General features: G+C 43.4%; 1 protein-coding gene across 2 annotated transcripts in view; it reads right to left on the bottom strand.

Annotated features, from left to right (window-relative positions):
* The window catches only part of SYBU (syntabulin), a 38,707-nt gene extending 16,640 nt beyond the window's left edge, over window positions 1–22,067 (bottom strand). Inside the window, exons 1-3 of one of the 2 annotated variants that reach the window (XM_086609523.1) lie at window positions 22,041–22,067; window positions 21,708–21,894; window positions 6,889–7,086 (exon numbers count right to left, since the gene is read on the bottom strand). In XM_086609523.1, coding sequence (XP_086465649.1) covers window positions 6,889–7,086; window positions 21,708–21,894; window positions 22,041–22,067 — 412 coding nt within the window. Of the gene's footprint in view, window positions 1–6,888; window positions 7,087–21,707; window positions 21,898–22,040 lie in introns of both variants that reach the window. The other variant, XM_086609522.1, reaches the window with a different exon arrangement.
* Window positions 22,068–25,347: the final 3,280 nt, after the last annotated feature.

Consider the following 25,347-nt stretch of genomic DNA (forward strand, 5'->3'; position numbering starts at 1 on the left):
TCAAAATCTGAGGCGGTATTGGGACAATTAATGGGCCAGAGAAAGAGAGAGAAAGGAGTTATGGTGTGCCTGCTGGGAACTCAGCTATGAAGCCCCAAGAAAACACTTCCTAAATTAGGCAAAGTGGAACAGCTTCCCTGGGAGCAGATTCTCTGCATCCCCTCAGCCTGCCCACCAGCCCTGTAGTAGGGCACTCTTCTTCTTTATGCTCAAGTCCATCCTCCCCAAGAGACAAACGGATCTCAATACAAGGTTCTTGTCCCTTTCCTCAACTAAGTAACAGGGATCTCCTTTATGTGTTTGATTTCCTTTGAGAGGAAGGAAGCAAGTACCGAACTGCAGAAGATTTGTGCCCAAGACCCTGAATCGCAGGTGGCCTGTGCCACCAGCCCACAGCTGGGCAGGTCATTCTCTAGGACAGGTGGGACTCAGGCTTTCACCTTTGACTCGCCAACTCCTCCTTGGCAGCTTGCTGGCTTCTTTTTTGGATCCTCCATTGTCACTGCGAGATCTGGGTGCTTGCTGCAGCCTGAGAGTCTTCTGAACAGAGAGAGAGAAGTCTTGAGAGGCCACAGCCCAACCACTAAGTGCCTGCATCTCTAGGAAGCAACATCTAAAATGATTTTTAGAAAGGGATGGATTGTAAGATTTGTGACACAGAATTAAAAGATTGTTTTTCTAGGCCACTTTATAAGGAACTTGGAGATTTAGGTTCAAAGATATGCAACACTTCAAAGCCAAACCACCCTTTGCAGCTGCTACTTTGCTTACTCTCGTTTGAAAGAAATCCTTGGCTATTTGAACATGTTTTCCACGTCAGTTCAAGCAAATGGGTTTCAATTCAAAGTTTAAATCTAAAATACCAATAAATCCAAACTAAAAATATAGCACCATGACAATAAATTCACTTGCTCCATCTTCAGATCCATTTTTGTTCTATGACCCATTAGCTCAAGTGCAGCTCGTTTCCTAATTTCAGGATTCTTATGCACGTGACATCAGCCACATTTTGAACTATCTGAATATTTGCAGGAATGGAAGTACAAATCTTCCCATCTGCACCGCACAAGGAAGGTTATGACGGTTTGCAGAATGGGAGCATCGTGTACTCTGAGTAAATGCTGCGTTTGTAACCATGTTACACGTTCTTTGACATATCCTTGTTCTTAATTACCCCTCCCCTAGAAAAGGCACAGTCCTGGAATGTGGGTAATAAAGTACTTTTAAATATGTCTCATGAGAAATACATTACACTAAAGTCACCCTCACCTTTGCATGATCCTGCTTTTGAAATCAAGCACGTCAATTTATTTTAGGGATCAGTCAAGGCAGATTGCTACCTCGAAATAAGGGTTTTCTGTTTAGTTTTTGGTTGTTCTTTTTTTAAACAATCAAAAATGTGACTTTGCCTTTGAATACATAGTGCACCAGCAGCATTTAAAAAAATATTTCAACGTAAGAGGTCAAAGTGCAAGCAGTAGTCATAAAGAACGATGAACCTCTTTGCATGCCACAGGATCTATTCAAGTAGGCACATTCCTTGTATTGTGTACCACTGTTCCTGAACAACAGGGACAAGAGTTCTATTATTTTTCCTGCTACTTGCAGATATTTGGTACAGAGAATGAACAAAAGCCATGCAAATACAAGATACAACGTTCTTGGACAAACGCACCAGTAAAACATGTCTTTCGAATATTTTAACAGTCTTCCCAAGAGAAAACAATGTCCTGCCATTGCATCCTCCTGCAATCAGAAAGGTGAAGTTCTTGAGAGTGAAGGACATTTCCAGAATTACCCCTAAGACAATCCTCTCACAGAACTTAGACACCAACTCATCTGTTTCTCAAGCAAAGCACATACCTACATCTCTATCAGAGTCGGACACTGTTATTCCCACACTATCATACTGAAGAGAGGGAACGAAATAACAAAAGATGTATAAAATCAGACAGCCAGATGTCAGCAATATCACCTAAACTAGAGGTTTTCTGTTTTAAAACAACCAAAGATGACCTTTGAAGGTCCCTTCCAGCCCTAACCATTCTATGATTCTATGATTCTGTGATTCTATAGACACATACGGAAGTAGAGTAGCAACATGGATAAACTTATCTGCTAATTTTATACTAATGGATTAACTACTCACTACTCTCTGCTTGCGCAAAGTGCCCCCAGAAGTAAGTTCCTAAGGACATTTAGTATCCTGGGAATCTCATCCTCACACACCAGACAATACAAAAAAATCAGAGCATCACCTTTTAACAGCTAGACACTTCTAGAAGCAAGACATAATTTGCAGATTAACACTTCCATTTCCTCTCTAATCTGTTTGGCTTCTTTAGCTCTAACTGTAACATTCCCAATTGACAGGGTATTTTCCTTGCCTCCTTTTTGTTAACTACAACCAGCTCCAATGCTGACTCAAGAAGCACCCGCACCTACACCGTACTCACAACCAATTTAATTCCAAAACAATCTGCTCCACCTGTCTCTCCTAAAACCCCTAATAGCCCTAAAGCCTTCAAAGATTCATGTGTTCAGCCTGGGCCATCCTAACCCAAGGCTCATTCATTCATGAAGTGACAAATTCACCATCAAGAAGTAGAGAAGTTCATACTGGCAACACATGTGGAGAACACCGCCACTTACAATGGCTCAAAGTTCAGTGACGTTTTCAATTAAATAGTGATGCTAAAAGTTAATTTTTTAATTCTTTCCTTTCTACGAACTCATTGTAAGTGAAATGGTAGTACATAGACATGAAAGGCAGAGCAGGAGAGCACAAACTGTGCCTTGCAACTACCGAACCACAGATCTGGATGATGCACTACTATAAGGAAAAATAGCCCAGACAACACAGAATCACAGAATCACTGGAGGTTGAAGGGACCTCCTGAGACTAGTCCAACTCCCTGCTCAAGCAGGCCTAGCTGAAGCAGGCTGCCCAGGGCTATGTCCAGTTGAGTTTTAAAAACTTCCACAGATAGAGACTCCACTCACAATTTCTCTAGGCAACCTGTGCTAGTGTCTGACCAAAAAAAAAGTGTTTTCTTGTGTTCAAATGGAATTTCATGTTCCTTAACTTTTGCTCATTGCCTATTGCACAAGAAACGTAGATGTTCTACGTGGTGAAAGCCTCTGAGATTTGCCCATTAATTTGAACAGACTGAAGTTTATAGCCTGAGTTCTCAATGACTGCCCTTCTTGAAAGACAATCCATTGCAGTTCAACTCTTGTATAACTCAACATGTTACTATTTTAACTAGATTCAGCAATAGATGGCCAGATGTCTTATCAGCAGTGAAAAATAATAACTTTTTTGCCTAGTCTGCTGCTACTTGGAATGGTTCTTACTGAAATAAGCTGTGAATGACAATTTCATCTGAAACTTCAGCAATTCCATGGGCTCTAAGAGACAGCTTCAACAGTAACCTCAGCTCATTCAGCAAACTGTCCTCAGTGTGCCCATGACACCAAAAGCAAGAAAGTAAATCCAGAACTTTTGCCAGAAATGCTGAAGACTGGCAGCTGATCAGGTGCCCTTCTCAAATTATGATGCTCACAGTAACTTAAATACATCCCTGTGTTACTTTCAACACACGAGCCTTTTAAAAGTTAGTGACACAACTTGTCCAAGATTCCCTTCTTTATCCACAGGTCTTTGGAAGTTTATCAGTACTTTGCAGCTTGCAGATCCTGATTTTGAATCCTTGCACTAAGCATTCTAAGGGAAGTCAAAAAATGAGATGAGAAAGACTGTCAAAAAAAAAGAAAAACAGTTCCCACTATGCTCAACAAGATGTGGACGTGAGCTGCAGGAATTCAGGATGGACGTTTGCAGGAGGAGTACACCAGGAATGTGAGTGTGTGGAAATGTTTACACTCCTGTTTATTCAGTTACAGAAACTGTAGGATTCAGCACAGCATCTGGATACAAAACCAAGACTAGTGTTAACCAAGCTTTTTGTGCCTTTTTGTGAGGGCATTTTCCGCAACACATCATCTATTGCTTTTACTGTTGCATAAATAAATCACATCCAAAAGAAGGAAAAACTTCTAAAATCCTGAAACTAAAAGGCTTGTAACTCTGTCCTGAAGTGAATGTTCTACATCTTCCTTAATGTTCCTGTCCTCTCCATCCTTTCCTGGGAAAGTAGGCTCAGATTTAAGCACAAGTCACCTATAACACTGCTGCGATTCAGATTTAAGGCACAATAAAAACCATCATCAGCTGCCTCAAATGAATAATTTCTTCATCATTAGAAATCTTTCAGAGGTTTAGCAAGATGCAGTGATAATGCGTTCCAGGATTAAGTACGGTTCACTATGCAAACAACATAAATCATGAATGATACCCAAATCTAGTTTGTTAATACTTCAAGAGGTGAAGATGACTTAGATCCATATAACAATGTCTTAAGCTGCTAGAGAAAAAAAAGCTATGTTGCGTTTCGTATTCTGAAGTACAGAAAATAAAGATGGAGTTGCTAGAGTAGTAGAATAGCACTGGAGCCTGGGAACAGCTTAAAAACATCCCAGGGTTCATTCTCAGTGCAATCCCACTCAGACATTTCCTGAATTATCCAAATATTGGTGTGAGTGTTACTTCTGAGATTCCGCATGTTCCAACGAAACAATCCCAGAAACAGATATTAATTTTTGGCAAAATACAGGCATTTTGAAGGTGCACACTGACTGATGTACTTGCCTACAAAAATGTAGTGCAGGACAGAGTCTGCAAAAGACAGCGTAGGCTGCATTTTTGCCTCTCCTGCTACGCAGTTGTTATCACAAAACCTTTCAGATAAATATGAAGTGGAGATTATCTCCATAAATCCATAAGGGCTTCTGGTAGAGAAAGATATTACACACAACTCCTTTTGCTTTGCAGTTTGAGGTATCCGGCTGTATGCAGAACGAGGTTATGTACAACAAGGACACGTTGCTGTTACCTTCCTCCCACGTCCCACTTACTTCTACTGCTTCCCTGTTACTCCCTGTGAGTTTGGCTACGACGATGCCTCCTCCTTGCTCAAGGCCTAGATCTTCCTGAGTGAGTCAACAGAAATTCATGCGCAAGTACATTATGGGGAAGGGACTGGATCCATCTGAAGCTAAGAGATACCAATGGGAGAGAATTACATTAAGCCCTGTGGCCAACAGTGAGGAAAAGGAACCCCAGCTGTCCCCTGGCATGCTCTCCACTTCAGGAATGTCCCTCACCTGTGTCAGCTCTCACACTGACTACGATGTGGTTTTTGACAACCTTCCACTAAAAACCTGTGAGATATTTGGCATGAGGAACTTAGAAGTACTCTGTAAATCAGACCTGGTTCCTGCTCTCAGAGTTATGATGGGTTTCAGGAGTGATACGCTTGAACTCTAGACACAAGTTCTCTAGCCTTAGAGACCAATCACTGCAGAGGTACTGACAGCTGCAGAATGGCCCACCTACAAGAATACCTAAATACCTAAACTACGTCCATCCAAAGACTTGGAATAATGCTGTCAACTAAAATGAAGATGACTTCTGACTATTACCGCAAAAGGCTAGTAACTTGATATTATAGGTCAATTTAAGTGTAATAATAGAAAACAAAAAAATAATTTATTGAAACAAGTGCATAACTCTGTCCAATGTGTACAGGATTCTTCAATAGAGAAAGAAAATTTCAAAATTATTTATCCATATTTTGCTAAGCTACATCCATATTCACATACAAAATGGTCATGGTAGCCATGGCTGCCAAGTCAACTGTCACACACCATTTCACTGCATTCTGCCTGCTTTAGAGTCCATGGTTTTAATGCAACGGAAAACAAACCCTGAAAAAATGTTACCTGTCATCCATTATGCAGACCAATGGGAGAGTGGGAACACTGAAGTAACACAGCATTATGAAATAAGCTGAAGAACTTGCAGGGATAGTGGTAAGTCAGATTTAATCAGCCCTTTCCATGACCAAGCCAGGGAAGAGTTTTTGCAACAGATTCTCTACTGTTTCTGGATTAAACATGGTGCTGGTAAATCTGAGCTGGCTCCTCATGAAAGTATCAAAATTGCTTCCAGAGGTAAAATGACTTTGGAAACAGTATAGCCAGGAGGTATCTGAGCTCAAAAAGCACGTCAGTTCTGCAGCTGGCTCTGGACGGGGTCAAAATCCTCTCTGTCTCCATGATTAATTAAATAACAGCACAAATATCCTGACCAATTGTAATCATGAGCTGCCTGTAGATGAATCACAAAACCATTTTATATCTACTCATTAAAATTAGACCAGCCAGTGACATACCAGGCTCCTTAGGTGGATGTGTGACAAGCAGGCTCTGATCTAGTTAGTGGTCTGAGATGGCCCATGGTCTGAGGCAACGGGAGGCATGCTCTTGGTTCAGCCAGTGCAGTTATGGATCTCCATCTGCCTAACTCCCACACGTGGGCTGCCCGTTACCTTGCCTCAGTTTGACATGTTGTATCGCCAGAGCTATCGCAGCCATCAGCTGGATAGATCCTTAGGCAGGATCCAACAATAAACCTAACAACATCAAAAGACTAGAATTCTTTACTTTGATAGTAAGAGCCATTTACCTTTGGTCTGTGAAATGTATGGGCAATTACCATGAAACAGGATAAAACTCACTTCAGTTGTTATTTGACATCACCATTGAGCCTCATAAAAGAAAGTGAAGACATCAATTAATTGTATTTCCATGAAAAAGCTAATATCAATAGTGTTTTCAAATTTTGCAGGTGGCTCCATAGAAAGAACTCAAATATTTTTTTTACTTACTATCAGCATTACTGGTATCACAATGTAGACACTTGCAGATGGACTAGTAAATTAGAAAGTGTAAATAAAGAAGTGAAAGGACCTATATGATACTCACCAGGCTTTATGAGACTTGTCTTGGCCTCTTTCTTGTATCGAGCCAACTGCGGGTTCCCTTCACTCATTGTCCCTGGACTGAATTTCTTCCTGGAGATGTCTCCATCGCTACCAGTGCAAAAACTGATGGGACTGTTCCCAGCATCAGAAGGAGTCTTAACTGGAGATACTGACTGGCTACTAGGGCAGCCAGTGTCATCTGAAGAGAAAAAGGAAAACATCAAACTTTCTAACTAATACGTACATGAACATTAGCAGAATTAAAAAAAAAAAGTGTTTGGACTACAACTGTTTACCATCAGTTACCTGATATGCACAGCCTTGACTCTGAAACCTGGTGAGAAGTTGTTAGTTTCTCCCATTTTATGAAGAAGTCTCAGATACCTTATGGCAGATGGCAAATGCTTGTTTCACTAAGTCTGACAAAATACAAAATCAGGGGCTACCTCAAGAAAACTCAGATCTAAGCCAAATTCTTTTGACTTAGCTAGGTTAGGGAATATTATGGCATGAAGAAAGGCACACAAGACACATGAATGGCTTGTGTAGAGCACACCAGATGACAAGCAAACATGGTCCACATGCACTCCTTCAAAGTATGTTCCTATCCAAACACCAAGAGAACGAACTACAGCCCATATGCATAAAGTCAGGATTTTCATTTCACTGGAATTAATAAAGCTTTCTCAAAATTGTTTTTCCTTTTAAAGCAACTGTGATCACAGAGCTTGTCCATTCTCAACAGGTGGCTGTGAGGTGCCTGGTTCTGCAGAGGGTGCGTTATACACAGACTGCTTTTCTCTAAAGCCGAATTCCTCTGAGGGAATACCAGCGCTTCACGGCATCAGTGGCCACCCTGGGAACAGACTCGCGTTCCTGACCTCCAGCAATACTAACACTGCAGCTCTTAACAATTAAATGCAAAGTAAGAAGTCTGAGCCCAGGTCAAATCCACATATCAAACACCCCCTTCATCTGATTACATCTCCTGTAATCTTAGTTAATCACAGCTCCTCTAAAAGTCATGGTGGTTGTAGACATACACAACAAAACCAAACAGGCTACTCTGACACTGGGAAGCCTTGAATATTTACTCTCCTGGAGAAACGTAATTGCTTGTCCTTTCCCAGGACAAAATGAAAGCTGCCATCTTAATTATGCAATCTGCACTCTGCTCCCACTGCACCATCTTTACTTAACATGAAACTCAAAGACATACCCGCACCTGAGCCAAATAATTTGCAATATCATATTGCAATTACCATTTCCACCCTGTTCGTATTTTAGGTCAAGCCTGATCTTGCAATGTGCTCTGCAGGGCAGATTGTTTAAAAAATCAGTATATGCCTGTGCATTTATGAGGCAAAAGGACATCCCAGAACTACCTGACCCTCTCCCTGCCTGCTTCCCTTCAGCAGGAAAGAGAGCTTTTGCTGTTGTTAACTATTGTCTCCCTCAATGCAGTAAAACAACCTCATCTTCTCATGTGAACCAGTTTTCCTTCGTGCCTGGCCAGTTACTCTCCCCTCACCTACTGGTTCCAGTGGTCTGTTTCTCATTTCTCTGTGTCCTGCCCCTAACGCAGAGCAAGGTACCTAAAAGTGCTGACCATCCAAGGCACGCTATACGTGTCAGCGTGTGACAGCAGCCAGCGGCCTCTGCGAACGGCCAGGCATGATGCCCAGCCATGGGCAGCCCAGCCTCCTGCCAGAATTACCTCCTACAGCACAAAGGGCAGCAACGGTGCAAAGCACTTAATCCAGCTTAATCACCTTTCATTCCTTCAAACCAGCTCCACTAAGCCTACAAGCATCTCCTTTTGCCATCTTGCTGCTGCCTTTTGCAGCTCAGAATTAGTTCCTAGGAAAATAATGGGAAAAAGAAGACTGCTAATAAGGTTTTCAGCCCATCCTCATGTTCATCCTGACCAAAGCGGCACTGTTGCCCACAGGATTTTTAGTTTACTTTTTATCCTTTCGATTCCCATCGACATTACAATGTAACAACACAGAGAATAGAGACGACATTTTCTTCCCAGATCAGCACGCCTTTCCTTCTCTCAAGGGTCCAGAGCCTCTTCTGCAGGCTGAATGAACACCACCTACAGGGCAGTGGATCAGCCTGGCTGAGTGAGCTGCTGAGTTGCACTGAGGCAGGTCCTTTAGCTATGTCCAAAGTGTCTTCTGTTTAGAAGCACACAAACCTTTGTCATCAAACATATTCCGAAAAAAGTGCAGGTCCATGCAGTTTATTTTTAATTATGACCTTTACATGTAGCTGTTTCTTTTATGTGGCACTATTTTCAAAACTTTGTGTATTCAGAAAAAAAAAGACAAGAAACTATTTATTTCATCTCTCTGCCAATAAAATCACTGCAATACCCAGACAGGATCTGCAGACCTCACAGGTTTGTTTTTTATGGGAGATGTTACATACAAATAACTCCCAAGGCTGTACAGATGCTCCCTGGAAGAACCTCAGCAGCTAATAAAACCTTTAAACAATGAAAGAACCAAACTACAGTGTTAAGAATTAGGGCATTTAAAAAAACAAATACGTAAAACTAACTGCTCTAAGGAAATACGATGACTAAAGAAAGCATACAAAAATAGCATTTTAAAAAAGTATTTTAATTACGCCCCCGCACACCATTGCCTCTGATATCACGCTGGTGACACTGTATGATCAGATTATGTCCAATCTACACAGCTGTATTTTACCCTTCAAGACTTCAGCGTTCATTGCAATTGGGCATTTATTAAAGGAACAAATGAGCCTGGCACAAAGAACAAAAGCTCTTCTCTACTCATGTCTCTTGCGACCTTTAGACACACCAACAACCAGGTGAGCATTCCCACTCCACCTGAAGTAAATGAATGATATTATTGTACTCACTCTCCTCTGATCGTTTGTTATTTTTTACATAATGTATAACTTCTACTCCTTCTACCCAGTATTAGCCAGAAACGTAAACAAAATGATAAATTTTCCAAATCTAGGGCAAGCTGCAGAGAAACATTTTCCTATGTCAGCTTTTTGCTGTGCCTTTTGAATGATCAAAATGTTTACCACCACAGAAGGCAACAGCTGCAGACGAAACACTGATGCTCACCACCAAAGGCAACCAAAGCTCTGCTGTACACTGCGGGGATCCACCTCCCAGCTGACCTGCACCTCACTGTTCTGGCACAAGGAAAGTCCTGCTGAACACTGAGGTGCTATCCAGCTGCTCAGTGCAAGCCAAAGTGCCTGCACCTATCTTCATTCTTCCCTGCTACCGAAGCCTTAAAGGGCTTATTTAGTTGTGTTTAATACTGCAGGTGAACTCCCTGCAGAAGAGCAGCAGACTTCCCCATGGACCCTGACCGTGCATGACGTTGAGGTCCTCTCCATCCTGCAGGCAGCCTGACTGCTCGCCCTGCTCACTGCCACAGCAAACATCTCTGTTCCTCATCCACAGGAGAAAGCATGCAACCACAGCACTGTGGGTTCTGTATTTCCTCCAAAAACCCGCTGACAACTCTGACAGAAGGAGGTGAACACCGACACCTGCCCAGAAATGGGCCAAGATAAGGAATCTATCTCCAAAGTAGGCAATGGGGTAGCAGGAGCAGAGGAGCCCACCATGGGATTCACTTTCTGCTGAAGACATGATGTGAATGTAGTTTGCAGCAAGGTCAGTTAAGGATTCTGTCCTGTATCTTGGCAAGAGTTTTGCCCCAGTAAGGATTTCAGGAATAAAGATAGACCTGATTTATCCTCTCAGGCACATGAGCATCAGAAAAGTAGAAGAGAGAAAGTTGGCAAATGCTGCTGTGAAAGTCTGTACTTCTGATCTTGCCTGTATTATTTACTTGCACAAGAGAGAAAACCATGTATTCATAACACATGACTTTCATTGCTTTCTTAGAAATATTCAGTGTCTTTTTTCACAGTGGCCTCCTAAGAGCGTTCTGAGAGTAGACTTTCTCTTTGAACATCAGCTGCATTTCATCACTGAAACTCTACGTCCAACCCCTCTCCCAGATCAGACACGCTTGCCAAGTTTCAAAGCCAAGCATGGTACAGTGTCTCCTCAAACAAACAATCACAGAAGTTCTCAGAGCACTCTTGACATCTGCATGCACTGACAAGCTTTCAAATAGTAAAGTCATAGTATAAACAGCAGTTAAGATAATAATATTCTAACAACTGACAAAAATATTGTTCTCATACACATTAAGGCCATATGTTGCGACTTGACAATTTTCTCTGATTTTCTGAGTTTCACTAGAATATGCCTTAGAGCATTCTTTAGAAAAATACTACCTGTTGTGGTTTAGCCCAGCTGGCATCTAAGCCACCACGCTGCTGTCCACTCACAGTGCCCCCCCGCTCCCCCCTCAACACACTCACCCCCACCCTGCCCCAGTGAGGTGGAGAGGAGAAAAATGTAACAAAAGGACTAAGGGTCGAGATAAGAACAGGGAGAGAGCACTCACCAATCCTGGCCAACGGGGAAAACAGACTCTGCTTGAGGACAAGCCAACCGAATTCTTTAACAGTTCTTTCAGAGAGGGTAAGGAGATAGAAAGCCAGATGTTAAAAACACCTTCCCCCACCCCCCCCCTTCTTCCCAGCTCTATCTCCCGCCTCAGCAGTGCAGCGGGACAGGGAATGGGGGGTGCAGGTCAGTTCATCACACAATGCTTCTGCTGCTCCTTCCTTAAAAGGGGAGGATTCCTCCCACACTTTCCTCTGCTCCAACAGATCTCCTACTCGCTGGACATAGTCCACGAACTTCTCTGACAGGAGTCCATTCAGCAGAACGCCATCTTTACCTGTCCGATCGCTCCACTGCGAGCTTTTCCGAGTCATAGTTCTTTAGGCTGCAGCCAGACGCTCCGGCATGGGGTTGTCTACGGACCACAGATGCATCTCTGCTTCGTTGCCAGGCAACGTGCAGGGTCCTTCCCGCAGAGACAGTGACATCATGACCTTCCTTGGGCTCAGGCATCTCTGCACCGGCGTGGGGTTCTCCACAGGCTGCAAGTGGGTCTCTGCTCCACCGTTAATCTCCACAGGTGACGGGGGGCCACCTGTGTGGTCTCACCACAGGCTGCAGGGGAATGTCACCTCTGGCATACCTCATCGCGCTCCACCTTCACTGACCTGGTGTCTGTGGCCGTTCCTCTCAGGTCTCAGCCCTCTCTCCGCTGCAGCCATGCCGGGCCCAACTGGCCCGACAAACCTCAGCATTCCTGGCAGGACAAGCTCTGCCCGGCAGGAGCCCTGGGAGCAGGGCGCTCCGGAGCTCTCCAAGCCGCACCGCCATGGACATCTCCAGTCGAGTGGCGGTGGCCCAGCATGGGCAGCTGCCTGCCCGGGTGGGCCAATCCTTCCTGCCTACCCCCTCTCTTCACTGCAGGTCCCGCCCGGTTCGGGCTCCTCTGTCCCCATCTCACATACGGAATTGGCAGAGGCCCTGGTTGGCTCAGCCCTGGCCAAAGCGGAGTGGGGTACGACCTGCCTAGAGACTGGTCTGACTGGTTTGGAGCCAGGGAAGCTTCTCCTATCTCCCTACAGGGGCTATCCCTGCAGCCCCTCCCCTGCTACCAAAGCCCCACCACACACACCCACCACACTGCCTCTTCCTGAAGACTTCAAGAAATACTGAATTTACAACCTCCTTATATAATCTGCCCAAATAATTAATGCTGCTCTGGCTCAAGAACCACTATTTTCTACTCTCTCTCCTAGCTGCCAGATCTAGTTATGCACTTTGATGAATGTGAACTGCCCATCTCCTACCTGATCCCTTGTCCCACTTTCATAATCTCTGAAGGTTCCCTTGACCAACGTTCAGGCTGCACATACTCTGTATTTCCACTAAGAAACGTGGACTCCAGAATTAAACATGGGCCTCTAACGAACTTTTACCAGCTGCATGTACCGAGGCAAAAACTCTTTCCTGACTTTTCCTAATGGTTCCCTTTGTGTTCATCCCAGGATCAACAGATCAGTCCAGGTAGCCATGGCTCTGCCAGCATGGCACACCACAAGCTGGCTATTGATGGTGAACTACCAAGGACATTCCAGAATTTTTCAAGACAATCTCCCAATCTGCTTGTGTGCTTTGGTCTTCTTTTTGTGACTATTCTTGTAGCACAGGGGTGTTTTATGCATTAATGAAAGTTGCCGACAGACACCAAAGGGAATGTATCACCTAGCTTCCACCTGCTAAGGCTCTTTAAATGGAGAGCAGAGGCTCCTCTGAAGGGTGAGTCAGAACGACAGCCCAATTTGGGCTTCTCCAGTCATCCCCCTACTCTGAGTCACTGTCTGGAGGATCTCATCTCTTCCCACTGACTAGCACAACCACTGTTCTGACTTGGGCAGCTGAATCAGTGAGGTGTAAGGGCTCACCGTACAGCCAGAAAACATTGCTAACAGGAGATTCACAACATCGTTCTGGAACTGGGCAACACAAAGGACCACAGTAAAAGCAGCAAGGTTAAACATAATAGTATAAAATGAGTAGTACACATAGAAAAACAGAGGTGGAGCACATTCACATGCACACCACCAGGCTCTCCACAGGTAGGAGGTAGGTAGGAGTTAGACTCCTACCTCACCACGACACTGAATGACACTCTGGAGGCACCTCCACCTGCCCAGCAACAATTTAGGCAGCACAGCCTAGGGTAAGAAGTGTGAACATCCGCCTCAGCTCCTATTTGTACTAAAACGTTTCATGTTTTCTCCAGCCGTTCTAGTAGGTGATTTTGGGTGCTCTAGAAGGTTAGTCATTTGCTACAAGCAATTTGTCACCTGGAAACCTGCGAAATCACACCAATTGTTGACAAAAAATTTCGTAACTTCACTAAAAGTAGAGACCTAAAAATGCTACTAGTTTTGGTCCTTCTGATCGATCTTAAACTCATTTTACAGATATTTTTAAGATCTGTTGGGGTTGGTATTTAATAAAATTAATCAGAACAGCATGTGCTTGTGAGGCAAGTGTCTTACCAGAACTCAAGCACAGTAAAGCAAAGCAGAAGAGCAACAAAAACTACAACCCTCTCAGGAAAAGAGAGGAGGTTTATATGACAAGGCCTACTTCTACAAAATCCTGCTAGGCAAATTAATTCCACATTTAATCTCTATGTCTCTGCAGACAGAACCTGAATTAACTATGCTCCATTTTGCCTGTGAACGAAGGCAGGCTAGCACCTCCACCACTCCCTGAGGTCACCCAGAGAGGCTGCGCAAACTCTTGTCCTTGTGGGTTTTCTGGACTCTGATAGACAAAAGCTTCGGCTGATGTGCTGGAAACAGTCCTACTTCAAAAGGGAGGCTGGATGAAATGATCTCCCGAGGTCCCATACAACCTTCATGCTTAGGATCATACTTTTGCTTTACATTATATTCCACAGCTGGGAACAACCCTATTTTTCCCAGTCCATCTTTCAAGCTGGAACTATGGATTTGAATGTTCTAGTCACAAAATCTAACCCAGTAGTGAGCTAAGTAAAATCAAGACTAAACATCTTCAACTCCTTCTGATTGTTGCTGAGGTTCCTATCATTAATACACAGGCAATTTTTACACCTGTTCCTCACCAGCCCCATTGACCTTGCTTCTATCATACCAAGAGGTTGACCACTAATGGTCACTACTGAAAATTTAGTATGGAAGCTGCTCACTGATTTTGACAGGAGGTCCCCTCTGGTCACTCACAGCAAGGCATAAATGGTGACAGGCTCAAATTGTGTTGAAGAGGTGAGAGGAAGGTGAAAGAAGATGGACTGACCCACACCTAGGGCTTGAGCATCTTTTACCATGCAGTATTTCCCATAAACATGTCCTTAAAGGTGTCAGCCCTTGACATTTGACTGTACAATAGGTAAGTTACACTGAAGTAGCAAATTTTAACTGACTTTGGCAGCAAGTGATGTCTCTACTAATCTTTCTTCTATCTGAAAATTTCACTAATAAGCAGGACTGACATGAGTTCTGAGAAACCATCTGAAAAAAAGACATATAATTGTGGTTTACTGGCTTTGTAATTACATTTATAGCACCACTAATGGTATTAGTATTCCAGAACAAAAGCATCAAAGATTACTAGTAAAACTATCAATAAAAGCACTGTTACTAGGAGAGTGCTGTGGTCAGGACTAGCACAGCTCCTACAGTTTTGGTATCACATCACAGGTAACATTTGGACAAGGGATTTAAGATGATAAAGGATTGAAAAACTATTCAAAAATTTTAAAGAAAAGTTTTAAATAAAGGTTGGGAGAGCAAAGAGTCTGAAAAGAAGTTTTGGCTGTTGGGTAGGTTTTTTTTAAGCACTTTAGTAGATCTCACTAACCTTTTCTAAAGCAAATAGCTGGAGGTGGAGCCACTGCTGCTACCTCTGGTGGGAAAGCCCTGACTACATTCAAGTGTAAAAAATATTACCCGTTTCATATCAACATTACGTGAAATATATGAATACACAAATGGGTTTCAGTGTGTGTGGTTTTACATGCTTAATTCACTTATTCAGCAAAGGAAGAAATTATAAATATTCTATCCAATTTTGAAGGTACCATTTTTGGAAATAAAAATCTTCAATAGACCCCACAGAAATTTGTACCTGTTCCTCAATTGGTATAACATGTTATATTCTTCCATTCTCATATAGCTCTGCTTCCATGGCTTACAGCATATGCCTGTGACCACAGCTTCAACATCATGTCACAACCTCGCACTGTTTACATTCTAACGATACTTGGAAACCACATATATTCTGTCCATTGTTGTTTCATTTTTTTTTAATTGCCACCAAACCCAGACTGGCACTTACCATCACCACAGAACTCATTCACTGTATTTGGTGATACATACACGTCAAAACATTGTCCCAAAATTTCAAGGACATATATTAACCCTATAAATATGGGGTTAAAACATGCCATGCTCAATTTCTTTTAAAATATCAAGATTCTCTTTTAACACAAAATAAATAAAAGACTTCTGATTAAAGGTTCATTTCTGCTACAAGTTGTGGTGTTCTTCAATATGCATGGCAACATTCAACTGAATAGAAAATTGCATGAAAAGGAAAAGCACTTTAAAAAAAAAAGTATTAGATTACGCATTGGTGGCAAAGAAAATACACGGTATAGTTTAGAATTCAGTCCGTAGTGCACAGCAAGCTGCAACAAACAGGGCAGTAGAAAGGGTGAGGTACTGACTGTTCTCAGGACACCGTCCAAAATGTGTCAGAGACAATGGTAACTCTTCTACTGACCTCAGGAGGCTCTGGGTCAGGCTTTAAAGGTTCACAGTGCTGACACATACATAAAAAGGTGACAACAAACATTCAAAAGGTCAAATATTTTGGCTTCCAGATGTTGTTGTGTGGCACAGGAACAAAAGGATTGTTACTTAGGAAGAGGGAATAAATAGTGAAGCTGAGAAGGAAGCAGGGAAAGGCCAAAAACTGAGGAATGGGCAGGCTTTGCTCTTTAGTACCTAGGCACTGCTCTCTCATTTCCATGTTTGGAACAGATCTTTGCGCTGCAGAAACAGAACTGGTGATTAACAACATGAAGTAATAATAAATTATCGCACGTAAGCCAGCCCAGCAGGAAATTCTCCAGGGATGCAGCAGCGAGAAAAGGAAGCATGTCACCAGTGTCACCCTTATGCAAAGGCCATACATGCATTTTTGAAAGCAGATTTTGTTCCAACGTTTTTGTAAATTAATATCACGGTGATGACTGAACTGCTTTACAGAGTGCTGCAAACAAACGTGCTGGAGAAGACTTCCACTTCAGAAGTTTGGAAAAATGGCAAAGGGTGGAAACACGTAGCATAGAGGACTGCAGGAAAGAGGAGCTAAATTTCAATATCACATACTTAAGCACTTCTAAGCATACCTCTTTGATTCAGTAACTCAGACTAAAAAAACAACAAATAAACCAGTAAGGAACTATTTAAACAAAATATTTCTTCTTGTAACAAGAAACAAGAATGGGAGAGTTCACTATTTCCATAATAATACATACATACATATATATCCACAAATAATAGGAGTAATTATTCTCAGTAATTTCTAACTCTCTGGCCTCAATCTGTTGACTTGGTAAAATACTGAAAATTTGTCTTCCTCTATCTTTTTCTATTCAGAAATACATCTTTAAGTACACACACTTTAATAGTGTAGACTCAAAGGCTAGCTCGTTTACAATACAACCTACTTTAATGCTCTAGTAAAGAAATTATTTACCAGAGTGCGAGAAGGTACAGCTTTTCATCCAGTAACACCCATACAACTCTCTTCTTCTTGTCTGTGGCTAGCAACATGGGTCGTGCATTCACACGGACTTTAATTAAAGACTGCCTAAAGCTTACATGCATTTTTTGACATATGCACTGCAAACTCAGCCCCAGTAACCATCAACAGCTGGGCCAACTGGAAAACAATCTCTGAGTTCAAGGAGACCGTGCACAGGAGCAAGTGAGCCAGGCATGGTAATGGTGAGATTCCTGTTGCAGGACTCACACTCCAGCAGCCACGGTACCGGCGCATATTTATTGTGTCGTGCATGTAAAGAACAAGATTTTTTAAAAATATTTACACCAGAAAAGAGCAAGTTACAAAATAAGCACTGAACCTAGATCTTGAAATTCAAAAGGAAAAGCAAAAAAGAAGTTTCAACTACTATTTTTGAAAACTTTGTTGGAGTGAGTCACAACCATTCATGTACAGAGATGCTACTGGTTTTCAATGGTCCATAGTACTTCGCGGTGTAGTCAAAGAGGTGATTTACAAGTAAGTCCAAGAAAAGAGGGACTGTTTGCTCTGGGCATAAACCAGGTCCTCTGCCTCACAAAGTCTTTTGCTGATCTGATTATGCACAAGTGCTTCCTGCAAAGATGCATCTCAGTTAACAAAGCACCACTGCACTACCTGCAGAAATTCAGGTGGCTGGCTTCCGTAGAAAGGCTGAAGGAAAGCTCAGGCATTATTGTAAAGGTAGCATATAACAAGTCTTCTTCATATGGAGAAATTTAAAAGCTGAGCTATTCAGAGGCAGAAACTAGAAAAAAAAAGTATATCCCAAACTAACTTCCTTTTAAAATGGGACGCTAAGCAGATGGTTACCGCGCTTAGCACGTCCAGGCTGCCTTCGATCCCAACATGCAACTGGCTTGGTATCAAAAGGATGCATACTCAAAAATCAAGGATAATGCCCACCCTAAGTGTCTTATTTCTTATAAGGCAAACATGTAACTGGAACCACCAAAGGCAGCCCAGGAGCTGCTCTGCCGTAGATGAGCTGTTCGCGATGTTTAAATTTGCACTCTCCTCCCGACTGACCAGGTAAGTACATGCAGCTGCTTCAAAGCCAAGTGCAGCTTATGAGGAAAACGTGCATGACATGGGCAAATGCTCAGCAGCAGCCGAGACAGACAAAGCTGCTGGGAGAGTGTTTTTTCATCGTTTGACATCATACAAGTTCTGTGGCTGACATCCAAGCCGAAGGAGGGCAGTGGCTGAAGGAAGAGAAGTGCTCCCGTATCAAATGACAAACAGGACCTCAGATGCGCTAAGATTTTAAGGAAGGACCGCGCACCGTGAATACTGATACAAAGGGTCAGCTTGCCTACACAACATCTGGAGAGCATCCATGTTCATCTGGCAGAAACAAAGAATATTAAAAACACATTTCATCAAGAATATCGCATTTAAGATTAACAGTCTCACCGTGTTTCACATGGACTTCTAAAGCAAATTTGACATAAAGTTAATTGCAAATAATTGACCAACACAACCAAGTGAGTCTGATCCAGTCACACAAGACAAAGAGGGAACTGACCACGCAAATTTAAAATTTATCTCAGCCCAAACTAACAACTTCTTCAAAAGAAGGTAAGCATCAAAACAAAGTGTCTCTTGCCTGATGCCAAGCGGTATTTTTTGCTGCTGCCACTGTGCTCGCAGCACTGCCACGGTTCACCAAGGTTCCTCCTACCTAAACCAACATTAACAATATCTAGAAGACCCTGCTGCTCTCAATTAAAGAGGAAGAACTCCAAGCCTTCCAATATGTGTTGCAGCCAATGCAAGCACACAGGGAAAATGGACAACCTCAGAAGCTCTAGGGAAATCAAGCAGGAAATACATATTTAAACGGATGAGGAAAAAAACATAATTTCTATTGGGAGAAAAAGAAATCTACTGATCATAACCACTTAGTGTCAATAATAAAAGAAGAAAGGTAGAGAGAAGCTTGTTAAGAGAAGGGTAAAGAGGAAAGGAATTATTCCAGGAGTCAATTCACACTATCTACTGCTTATCAAGAACCTTCTGGAGTTTAATGCTCCAAAGAAGTTACAAAAAAGACATTTATCAAAACGCTCATGAGCTTTTTCATACTGCCATCACATTGTCATTCATATTATTCATCTGCTCATCTCTTCCAAATTTATTACTTGCTAATTTTAAACACACTTTGTGCACGTGCCACTGCTTAATTAAGATGGTCTAGTGAAGTACCCGGAGAAGCAGGTTAGAGACTCACCTCTTCACACAGTTCTTCACCATCCTCTCCCCTGAAACAGAAACCAGCAGCCGCTTGCTGCTGGTGGGGAATTTCAATCTGACTTAGACATACTATGATAAAGAAGGATAGTAAGTGGAAGACAGGGAAGAGATGTCAGAGAATGAGGACATCAAGTCAGTGACTGTTGCCATACCTGCATCACAGCGAAAAATCCATCGAACCTATCAACACCAAAACCACATACTGGGATGGAGGACAGTGCCTTGGCTGATCCTGGGCTGCGTAATGTTTGAAGACTCGCAGCAGTCAAACTGGGTAGTGCATACCTGCATGGGTGCTGCAGCCAGCTTGAGAAGCACAAAGCTCTCGGTACGGGGAAAAAAACCCAAACTAAATCAACGCAGCATTCGCAGAAGAATAAAAGATGAATAAAGGAAACAAAAACAGCAGCAGCTGTGCTTAAGAGGCAGGTTAAGAGACTAGCATCGCACTCTTGAATAGCTCTGTGAAAGGCACCTTAAAACTGTCAAGCCGTGAGATCAGACACACCCAGAGTAAACACAAAGCTCTGCTGGGACTCAAGACAGCCTACACAGCGCAGTGGGACCACAAGGGTATTACTTTGGCAGCTCTGTGTTGAGTAGATCTGAAAAAATGATATGAACCCATAAGATATAAAAAGAATGTCAGCAACCAGGATGAAAGGCTTGTCAACACATAGGGAAAAAAAAAAAAAAAAAAGACAAAAAGCAGCCATTTGGGAGACATCATAAAAATAATGTATTTCTAGAAAGCTTCGAAAGATTCTACTTCTTTCTAACAGGCAAACTCAAGCAGGTAAGGTGGAGGGATTCAAAAGGCATGGGAAAAAGACTTCAGCATTCTTACAATACTATGTGGTTTGTTTAATGCTCTGCATTGTTGATCAAACAATAACCAAACAGGTCATTTCACTGAGCCTGACTTGCAAAACCTATCTAAGCTAAGAAGGAAATGGTAGACTCAAACATGGGTATTGTGCTTCTCACGTAGGAAAACTGACTGTTCCTGTACACAATGTTCAATACACTGCTTTCATTAAAGGAACCAAAAAAATAATAATCTAATCCACTGTGGTGAAGACAAAGATAAATATGAGCGTTTCTGGCAAAGTATAACCTTTGGTAATTGAAATACTTAATGAGCAAACAAAAAGAAAGTTTAGGAACTTGCTCTGATATTATCTATTACAAAAGTACTTGTTATAATTCACATTTTTACTTAGAGAATGTTATGCTCTCCAAAATACTATTAAAACAAGATTTTTAGTCACCAAACTATCTTTAAAGTTACCACAGGCATATAGAGCCCAAGGTGCTCATGGTGACCCTCAATGCTGTTATCCATGTGCATAATGTCAGACATGCATTAATAATTCAGAGTTTCTCTGAATTAAAAGATGACTCACCACTAGTACGTATCTGAGTCATTCACTGCTAGTTGAGGCACCTGAAATTGTGCTAAACTATACACAGGATAAATATTTAACATAAAAAATCTGGTTTCAAGTTGTCCCAGACGTAGAGGGGTATAGCAATTTCAAAGAGCAAATGACACTTTTACTGTCCGCAGTTGGAGACTAGTACTTTACTCCTGATTATCACCCTGCCATTGCCCTCTCTGTAGAGAAGACATCATGCCCAGCTCACGCCTGGCGACATGCTTGTCAGGCGAAGCCTGAATCCTCAAATAACCAAAACACAATTCAATATGACAGTGAAAATTTCACCTGTGTATTTTGTTTCGATTCACGCACAGAGATCATAGTCACAAAACCAAAAGGAACTGCAGGATTTGACCCACATTTGATATCCTTAACAGCAGCTCCCTGTTTTACAGACTCTTTGACTTACAGGCTTTTCCAAATGCCTTAAACCCACGCTGCAGTTTTAAGGCAAATCTCTCTCTTTCACGCAGCTATTCTGCCGCAGTAAAACCGCCAACTTTTTAGCAGCGAATAGCAGAACTGGAAATGGAAACATCTGGTGTCACTTACGGACGTGCATTAAAAGAACAGATACTGGATTTCCCTGGAAAAATCAACGGTTGCCCTTCTCCATCTGCAAAGCGGGACGTTTGTCAGGGCTCGATACGAGCCCGATGCACGGATGCTGCGTCTTGGGGGGGTGATCACGAAGCCTCGGGGGTCGGCGTGGTGGGGCCCACGGTGACCCCCAGGGTGAGGACTGAGCACGAGCGTTTTTTTTGGGGGGGTGAGGGCAGGATCCGCCTGCGGTACCTGAGCAGAAGCTGTTGCTGCTGACGGTCCTGCCGGAGCCCCCGGAGGAACTGGCCGGGTTAAACTCCCGGCTCTCTTCTTCCGAAAAGGGCGACTCGGAAGCGGGGGATACCTTCTGCTGCGGCCGGAGGACCAGACGGGGGATGCGGCTGCGGGATATCTCCTTTTCCAGCTGCGTCTTCTGCTCCTGCTCGGGAAGTGACCAGCGTCAGGAACCCCTCGGATGCAGGGGCTGGCGAACCCCGGCCCTCCCGCCCCTCGCGGGAGCGGGAGGGCCGGGGTTCGCCTGCCCCTGCCTCCCCTCGGCCGTCCCTTCCCTCCCCGGCTCCTCACCTTGCTGCTCTCCCGCAGAGGCCCCATCGCTCCTCAATCACCGCGCGGCCGGGGACAGGCACCTGGCATGGGCGAGAAGGATGCGCTAAACCAGGGCTCCTGTTTGCTGCTGCCGCTGCCGCTGCGGCGTTGGGGGTGGCGGGGCCGAGCGCCGCCGCCGCCGCCGCCGCTCCCCGCCCCGACACGTGGTGCCGCCGCCGGCCGCGCCCGGGGCCGCCGCTGCCGCCCGCCGCAAGGGCGCCGAGCAGGTGCGGGGCGGGGGGTTCATCCACCCCCCGGCCCGGCTCGGGGTCCCCCGGGCGGCAGCCGCATCGCCCGCGGCAGCGCTGTCGGGGGCGGGGGCGGGGGGGGGAAGGTCCCTGCCGCTTTCCTGGCTTGTGCTGCCCGTCCCTGGTCGCAAAAGGCTGCAAGGAACGTAAACATGCTGGGATCTGGGCAGGGTGGGCGCCCACCCTGTGTTGCGGGTTCAGAGATTTCACGCTGAAGCACCAAAGCAGATATGTAACAGAGGGCAGATGTTTCCAGTACAGATAGGATGGAGGTATAGCTGGATAAATAGCGAAATGCGTCAGATGTTTTCTGCTCCTTACTATTCAATGGCAGCTTTTTATGGAATGTGTGGAGACGTAAAAACGTAATTGATTCTCAGACAATGCATTCCATAGTATATTTAATTATCGCACTGTCTCTCACCTTGCATTGCGATAATTTTTTCTGACCCTCCTATCGATTAACGCACATGTGTTCATCTGCTCCCCAGAGCGGGTCTACTTGAAAGACCTGCATTTATTAGCAGGACCGCAATCTGGGCTGTATGCATATCCACACAATGAGTGAAAAGGACTTCTTTTCCACAAAAAGGATGATGAAATTCTCCATATGGAGCTCATTTGAGGTTCCACAGAAATGTCTGGTTATAGGACTTAATGAACTTGCAGAAACTGTACTTTCAGCACTACAATTTTTGGGCAAAGATTTCCTTTGCATGTATGCTTCCTACAAAGGGCCCCAGTTCCTATTGGGAACTTCTGTTTGCTATTAGAGCATTAATATTAAATACTGTCTGAAAAATAATTGAGAGCAAATGTGTCTTTTATGCGCAGTGCAGTGAATATGCCATCAGTAATAGGAAAGGTGATGCATTCATCTAGTCCTCGAAGAGGAACGAGGACACTGGTGAGTACTAATACACTGATTGTTGCGTATACAAAGAGTTATAATTACTAATTTATTAACCTGGTGTCAAGATTAGATCCATTACTTATGTAGAGCTCCAAGCTATGCTCTGCCAAAAAGCTGATACCATCCTCCCCTGGCAGTATCAAGACATCTATAATTCAAAGTGAGATAGTTACAGCTGAAAAAGATGCTTTAAATTCCTATATTAAAAATGCTGCATGCTTATAAGATATGTTCTAGGCACTGGAATATACCTTCCTGAGCCACAAAAGAGCAGGAAGAATCCTGGCCCTTTCCCTACTGCTCCAAGACTGTTTCCATAGAAAACGGAAAATTGCAAATCACATATTTTAATCGCACAAATTTGCTCTTCCATTCAGTAGAAACCAGGGCACCTGAGACCATCGGCTTCTCCTGCGAGCTGCACGTGGCACGTGTGCGGTGGAAATTTCCCGTGTACATTTACAAAGCTGTTGTACCAGTAGAAAGAGCAAGAAAAACGGTGCAGCAGCACAGCTATTGCCATAGTAACTCAGCTCCATAGTTGATGATGATGATTCAATTGTCAGAGCCTGCTTTATCTTTTTCTATTTCGAGCTCAAATGTTTGCCTTGCTAAGAAACAAGATACGAAAAATGAAGTCTTCAGGCTGCCTCAGGACTTATAATGGGATGTGATTCCCTTTGATCTCCTCTCCTTTTCGCATAGAGATTTGTAGCCTTACCATAAATCATAAAACAATTGCGAACTTTCAAGCAAACATTTTTTTCCCCTTACCGTCTACGTATATCTAATAAACATAGAGGAATTATGTCATTTTTCAGCTTATTAAAATATTTCTACTGTGCACTAGTTAATCATCAGTACCAGGAGGAACACATACTTGACATGGTCATGTGATATCAACTCCTTGTGATGTCTTTTACAAACAAGTAGTATTGCCATATTACCTATAAACTAAATTTCATAACCAGCATGTAACTCTCAACAAAACCATATCTGCTGTGGAAAGGAAAAGCATTATATATTCATAAGGGCCTCAGAAACTCTGCAGAACACAGCACCTTCTTAGGCTTTTTCTTGCTCTGCTCTCTCCTGAAAAATAGCAGCTCTCCAGGAAGCCGCAGAGGGCTGCAGATTCAGCAGAAGCTCCTGGACTCCAGGAGCTGCCAGGGAAAGCTGGGCACTGAGCCAGGTCCTTGGGTTAGACCTTATGCTTTCCTGAAAGAGGAGCAAGGTACGTGAAGATGTTTTTATTCCAGGCTTTGCTGCTAAGATCTTCACTCAATGGAGTGTTCTTCCAGAAAAAGTTGCAAGGGAGAGAGGACGGGACGTTATTATAGCGGATCGTAGAGTATCCTTTGCTGTTGCCTCTGCTCCTGTTCTGCTGCTGCCTCTGAACCTTCTCAGTGGGAGGGGGATGTGGTTTTAATTCGGCAGAGTTTTGTTAGGCAGCAGTTAGCTGTTCCTTCAGCATAGAGACGAGGAACTCAGTGTATTGCTGCTTCCCCATCTGAACTGCTAAGGAAAAAGCTTCACCTGATGTTTTTGCAAAGCTTTCTGTGAAATTTTTGTAAGTTTGTTTGTTCCAGCTGATGGTACATTGTTTCTAAACATCTGCAAATGCTGTTTTCCAGTGTGCTTTATTGTGGTGTAGTATTTTTGCTCATAAGCTGTCAGAATAACAGCAGCAGAGAAGCCCAGTAAAGGTCTCAGCGTCCTAATCAAGTACCCAAATATCTCTATTCAGAATTGGGCACTTCGGAAGAGCGAGAAAAAAAATACCATCCCAGGAGAGAATCGTGTAGAACTCAGTAGTACATACAAGGGTACCTTTGCACCCTTCAGCACAAGAGGTTTATTCATGCTGCCAGCAGAGACCAAGTCTCAATTGAGACCTTCCCCATAGTACAGCCTTGTATACTGTCTTTCATGAATTTTCCTTCTTTTCTGTGTAGTAGCTCAGCTTTGGTAAGGAGGCTTCCACTCCTAACTTATTTTACTTTTTACCGGTCCCTCACAGAGTGGAAGAAAGCAGGACTTCCAGGAAGTCAGAGGCTGAATTGGAACCTGTAGTTTTTGTTTTCTTTTTTTTTTTTAATGTAATAATTAAAAGGCTGAACAATGA

The sequence above is a fragment of the Tauraco erythrolophus genome, chromosome 3, assembly GCF_009769465.1.
Source record: "Tauraco erythrolophus isolate bTauEry1 chromosome 3, bTauEry1.pri, whole genome shotgun sequence".
Lineage (NCBI taxonomy): Eukaryota > Metazoa > Chordata > Aves > Musophagiformes > Musophagidae > Tauraco > Tauraco erythrolophus.